At 56.0% G+C, this 5,000-nt stretch overlaps 1 protein-coding gene across 1 annotated transcript in view; it reads right to left on the minus strand.

The window, feature by feature from the left end:
• PTSG_04225 (uncharacterized protein) overlaps positions 1-5,000 on the minus strand; it is a 14,595-nt gene that overhangs the window by 5,110 nt on the left and 4,485 nt on the right. Inside the window, exons 14-30 of the mRNA XM_004995064.1 lie at positions 4,819-4,884; positions 4,568-4,636; positions 4,292-4,393; positions 4,058-4,093; positions 3,812-3,886; positions 3,343-3,524; positions 3,019-3,103; positions 2,783-2,836; positions 2,539-2,601; positions 2,204-2,363; positions 1,922-2,036; positions 1,693-1,743; positions 1,378-1,460; positions 1,062-1,231; positions 737-856; positions 468-545; positions 148-237 (exon numbers count right to left, since the gene is read on the minus strand). Coding sequence (XP_004995121.1) covers positions 148-237; positions 468-545; positions 737-856; positions 1,062-1,231; positions 1,378-1,460; positions 1,693-1,743; positions 1,922-2,036; positions 2,204-2,363; positions 2,539-2,601; positions 2,783-2,836; positions 3,019-3,103; positions 3,343-3,524; positions 3,812-3,886; positions 4,058-4,093; positions 4,292-4,393; positions 4,568-4,636; positions 4,819-4,884 — 1,599 coding nt within the window. The remainder of the gene's footprint in view (positions 1-147; positions 238-467; positions 546-736; positions 857-1,061; positions 1,232-1,377; positions 1,461-1,692; positions 1,744-1,921; positions 2,037-2,203; positions 2,364-2,538; positions 2,602-2,782; positions 2,837-3,018; positions 3,104-3,342; positions 3,525-3,811; positions 3,887-4,057; positions 4,094-4,291; positions 4,394-4,567; positions 4,637-4,818; positions 4,885-5,000) is intronic.

Raw genomic sequence — 5,000 nt, forward strand, 5'->3', positions numbered from 1 at the left:
GTGTGTGTGTGTGTGTGTGTGTGTGTGTGTGTGTGTGTGTGTGTGTGTGTGTGTGTGTGTGTGTGTGTGTGTGTGTGTGTGTGTGTGTGTGTGTGTGTGTGTGTGTGCCGTGCGCGTGTTCATGTGGTCGCCTTTCACGGTCTGTACCTGGTGCCGGTTGATGATGCGGCCGCGGAATTGCGTGCGGATGGTGGAGATGAGCATGTCTGCTTTGCGCGGCCCAAGACCGCACACAAACTGCCCAGTAAAGTGCACAAAACACACGGAACACGCACGCGACACACACACACACACACACACACACATGCAACGCAGGAACATGTCGAGCGCATTGTGAGCTGATGGGAGGAGAGGGGAAAGGTTACATGTGACCTGACACGCCAATAGTCAGAAGAACACGCAATGGTGGGGAATTATTGCACTTTCGTCGACAAACAGCTGCTTCCCCATCACAATCGTACACGCACCTCGAGGGCGTGTGCGATGTGGGGTTTGCTGACGGCGCTGTTGATGCGAACACCGGTCCGGTTGACGGCAACCATCACCTGTCGACAAACAAATGGTGGCGATGGAGGCAGGCCACACCCTGAACGTGTGAGTATCGCACAACAAGATAAAACATCAAACAACATCAACCAACCAACCAACCAACCAACCAACCAACCAACCAAGCAAGCAACAAACCAACAACCCAACAATCCACCACCCCAACGCCCCAACGCCACAAGGATGCGACCTCGCGGTAGAGGGCATCAAAGAGGTCGGCCTGGCTAATGGACTTCTGCAGCGGATGCATCTGGATGCACAGGATGTCCTTTCCAGGCCCAAACAGCGCTGCCATCTCAAGCTCTGGCGCCTGTGCAACCGTGATTGGTGGTTTAGAGAAGGAGCAACCAGAGGGAGGTGAGGAGGAGTGGGTGGTGATGAAGAAGATGAACGCTTCGGAGAGTGCCATTCTTTGGTGGTATTGCCATCACACACGCTCGGGCACACACAAACACACACACACACACATTTATACGCACATGCACCCACAAGCACACAAGCACACACACATGTACCTGCATGCGGCGAGCAATGGAGACTGCCATCTTGAGCTCCGTGGGGTACTTTGGAAACTCCTGTGCGCTGCGGCGGCCGCTTGCGTACACGCGGGCCATATCCACGGGCATCAACTCAACCTCCACAGGCGGCTCTCCCTCCCGGTACAACGCATCCTCAACAACAGCGCCTGCACGCGCGAGAACGGTCCCAGTGTGAGCGCATGCGTGCGGGTGTGCAATGGTATGTGCAATGGTACGTGCAGCGGTGTGTGTGTGTGTATGGTTATGTGGGTTCCTTCCTCTCATCAGAACAGATCAACGGTGGACAACGCACTGAGCTCGCGCGCGAAGAACTTTGATGCGACGGAATCGGCGCCGAGGCCGACCACGTACGGCTGGTGCTTCTCCAGGAACACCCTGATGGCAGTGCGAAGACATTGACGTGTTGGTGCGGGCAACGGAGGGCGGTGGCGACGAGCGTAGCGCGAACGATGGAGGTGAGGGAGTAACAAGGATGATGTTCATGATGATGGCAGACATGGCACACAATGGGTGATGCACAGCAGTGGTGCATCAGCAGGCGGGGGAGTGAGGGTGTGCGCATCAGAGCAATCAGGAAGTAGCGCATCGCCATCTCTTCTTCACCCACTTGATCTTCTCAAGATCCTTGCGGAACTTCTCAACACGGTCCGTCATGCGCCTGGACAGCAGTGATGCACAAACACACGTGGTCGAGTCAGCAGGTGTGTCGTGATGCAGGAGGGAATAAGCGAGAGCAGACATACATGCTATTCTGCACGCACAGGCACACGGGCACACACACGCACAATCACACACATTGCACAATCACACACACACACACACACACACACACACACCTGGCGTGGAGCCAGTCGAGGCCAACGTGGTCGATGACATCGCCCTCGGGCCCAATCACAACCATGAACGAACGCGTGCCAGCAGGCGCAAGCACAAGCGCAGCAATGTTTTGCTCTTCAGACACAAGCACACACACATACACAAGCGAACGTGATGCAGTCGTTGGTGAGCATGTGTATTTAACACAGGTGAGGTTCTTGGAAAGGTAATGCGTGGGCACACAATCACAGCCACACGGCTTGAGAACATGAACACGCATTTGCCATATGTGGGCACCAGACCTTGGTCGAGGTGCGGTGGCTCGACGGGCCGGCGATTGACAATGTTGCGCACGTAGTTTGCACACTGTTCAACCACGAACATCTTGGCTTCCTCGCGCAGCTTGATGCGGAGGTCTCGGATCATGCTCTCGGCCAGCATCTCGTGCGCCATGTCCAGCGCCTGCACCCAACACCACACGAGCACAGCCCGGTCAACATGTATGTATGAACACACGTGTGCGTGCGTGCGTGCGTGCGTGCGTGCGTGTGTGTGTGTACGCATGCGAGGGTGACATATGAAAGCAAACATATATGCGGCAATCATGCCAGCCTGCTCCTGTGTCACGTGAGCGCACCTTCTCAAACTCCTTCTGCCACTCGGCCGTCGTCATTGTTGGCGGATCAGGCTGGCACTTGTCCTGCAGACACACAAAACCAACATATGTGCACGCGCGCGCGTGTGTGTCAGTGAGCGAAAACAAATTAGCGCGTGTGCGCGAATGTGCAGTAGGTGTGCGTGTGTGCGTACACTATGAGTGAGCCAACTACCAGCAAAATACAGCGCAGTTGCAGAACAGTGGGCGCTGGTGCTGCACAGACCATGATGAGCTGCTTGATGTTGGAGATGATGGCACCATCAATGAACATGTCAAGCTGAATACGGCAGAGAAGCAAGAAGGCGGAATCGAAAGGGGTGTGAGCAGTACAGTCAAGAACAACAAGCGTGGCATTGAAGCGTACCCAAGTCAGAACAAATGGCACAAGCAAACAAGTAATCAGTCAGACAACACGCAACCACAAGCACCACGGCAGGGGGGGGGGGCGGGCAGCGGCACCTTGAGTTTCTTCTCTGCAACGGCTTGCTCCATCCACAAGAACGTGTCGTCGTACAGCGTCGAGATTGGCTTCTCCGTCAAGAACCTGAACCAAACACACCCACACCCACACACGCCGTATAAGCACTCGCCACCAAAACCACCGGGCTTCCCCTCTCTCATCGCCGCCAACCACAAACCACCACGGACCACCAGTTACAACAGCACCACCACCACTAGCAGCAGCACCACCACCACCACCGTCACAAGCCAGCACCAGCCAGCACCAGCCAGCACCAGCCAGCACCAGCCAGCACCAGCCAGCACCAGCCAGCACCAGCAGACCTGAACTTTGCGATGCGCTCCCAGGGCTCGACGGTCTGGTATCCTGTGCGGGTCGGGCGCGTGGTGATGAAGACGCCGCCGCCACCGCGGATGGCATCGGCCAGCTGCTCCCGCCAGTGCGACTTGATCTCGGGGTGCATCGCAATCTCAACCGCCAGGCAGTACCGCGCTGCCTCAACAACCTGACCCACCGCAGCGGCGTGGTTTTGCGTCGTTATCCGTGGGTGTACGCACACGTGAGTGAGCGTGAGCACAGAGAGAGAGAGAGAGAGAGTGTGTGTGTGTGTGTGTGCATGTGTGTGTGTGCATGTGTGTGTGCGCGCGAGTGAGAGAGACAAGGACAGTGATTGGGTGCATTTGTGGGAAGAGTGGTGTAAAGATGCGCGCTCGTGTGTGCGCATGGGCGTTGATTCGTAAAGCGCTCGTTGTGAACATCACCAAACCTGCACACATGGCACAGCGTGCGCACCTTCTCTGTTGTGTCAAAGGGGGCGATGGCAAAGTCGACGGCGGTGTCCTCCGGCATCTGGTGGTCCGGCGTCATCTGGCAAATCACCCATCGCCAACATCATCATTACCATCAACAACATCACTGGTGAGCAGTGTGCAGGTCATCACTGGCATGCCCCGTGGGGGGGGGGGCACAATAAACCCCAGATCAACGCCATGTCAGCATCATCGCTGAATGGCTGGATCGATGGCATCATGGACATACCGTCACGGCGCGGGCGCGAAGGAGCACGTCCGCAATCTGAAGACGGAAACGCAGTGGCAAACAAGAGCAGCAAGAAGCAGAAGCAAAAGCAATGGTGTGACGGGCGTAATGGCACACTGACAGAGAGAAAGAGAACACGCACATACCCACACGCTTGCATGTGTACACGCATATGAAGAGAGGACACACAGAGCACGAGTGTGAGTACAAGCAAGTGCGGCTGTGGCGACTGACATCGGTGACGGAGACACCAAAGTGCTTGATGAACTTGGTGATGCCGAGGCGTTCGCACACGTGATATTGCCGGCTCGTCTTGCGCTTCAGCGAAGTGTCGCCCTGGTGGCAACAACGGCACACGAAACGATAATGGGGTGGCAGGAAGCAGGCGACACAAGAGTTGTTTGTCAGGCACTCGATCGTGCGTGTGTGTGTGCATGGGTGTCTATGTGTGTGTATGTATTTGCCCCGAGCAGTCGCGGTGCGCAGTCCACCACAGTCCCAAAAACCGACCTGTGATTCCTGCGCGAAGAAGTACGATAGGTAATCGGAGCAATCGCGAAGGCTGTCCTCAAATTGCACCTGACGTAGTCGTCATGCGCCGCAAACCAGCCGGCCATGCACGTGAGGGACGTCGTTGGGTCATTGAGCTACTCAGCATCACACACGCAAATACACACAAACATGCAGAAACGCACATCAACACTCATGCAGAAACGCACACTCATGCACACACCCACTCATACACGCAAACGGAATAGCACCTCTTGCATGAAGTTGCGCTCCGTCTCTGTGAGGAGACGAAGGCGGTGGTCGTCTTCGTCAAGGACCTGAAATGAGAGAAAACGGGAAGCGAGGAGAGGAAGTGGTTAGGCATCACGCACGCGCATGCGTACTTGGTGGTGAGCACATGGCAACACGGCAGGCATCATCATCATCATCGTCA

Source organism: Salpingoeca rosetta (assembly GCF_000188695.1).
Source record: "Salpingoeca rosetta unplaced genomic scaffold supercont1.9, whole genome shotgun sequence".
Taxonomy (NCBI): domain Eukaryota; class Choanoflagellata; order Craspedida; family Salpingoecidae; genus Salpingoeca; species Salpingoeca rosetta.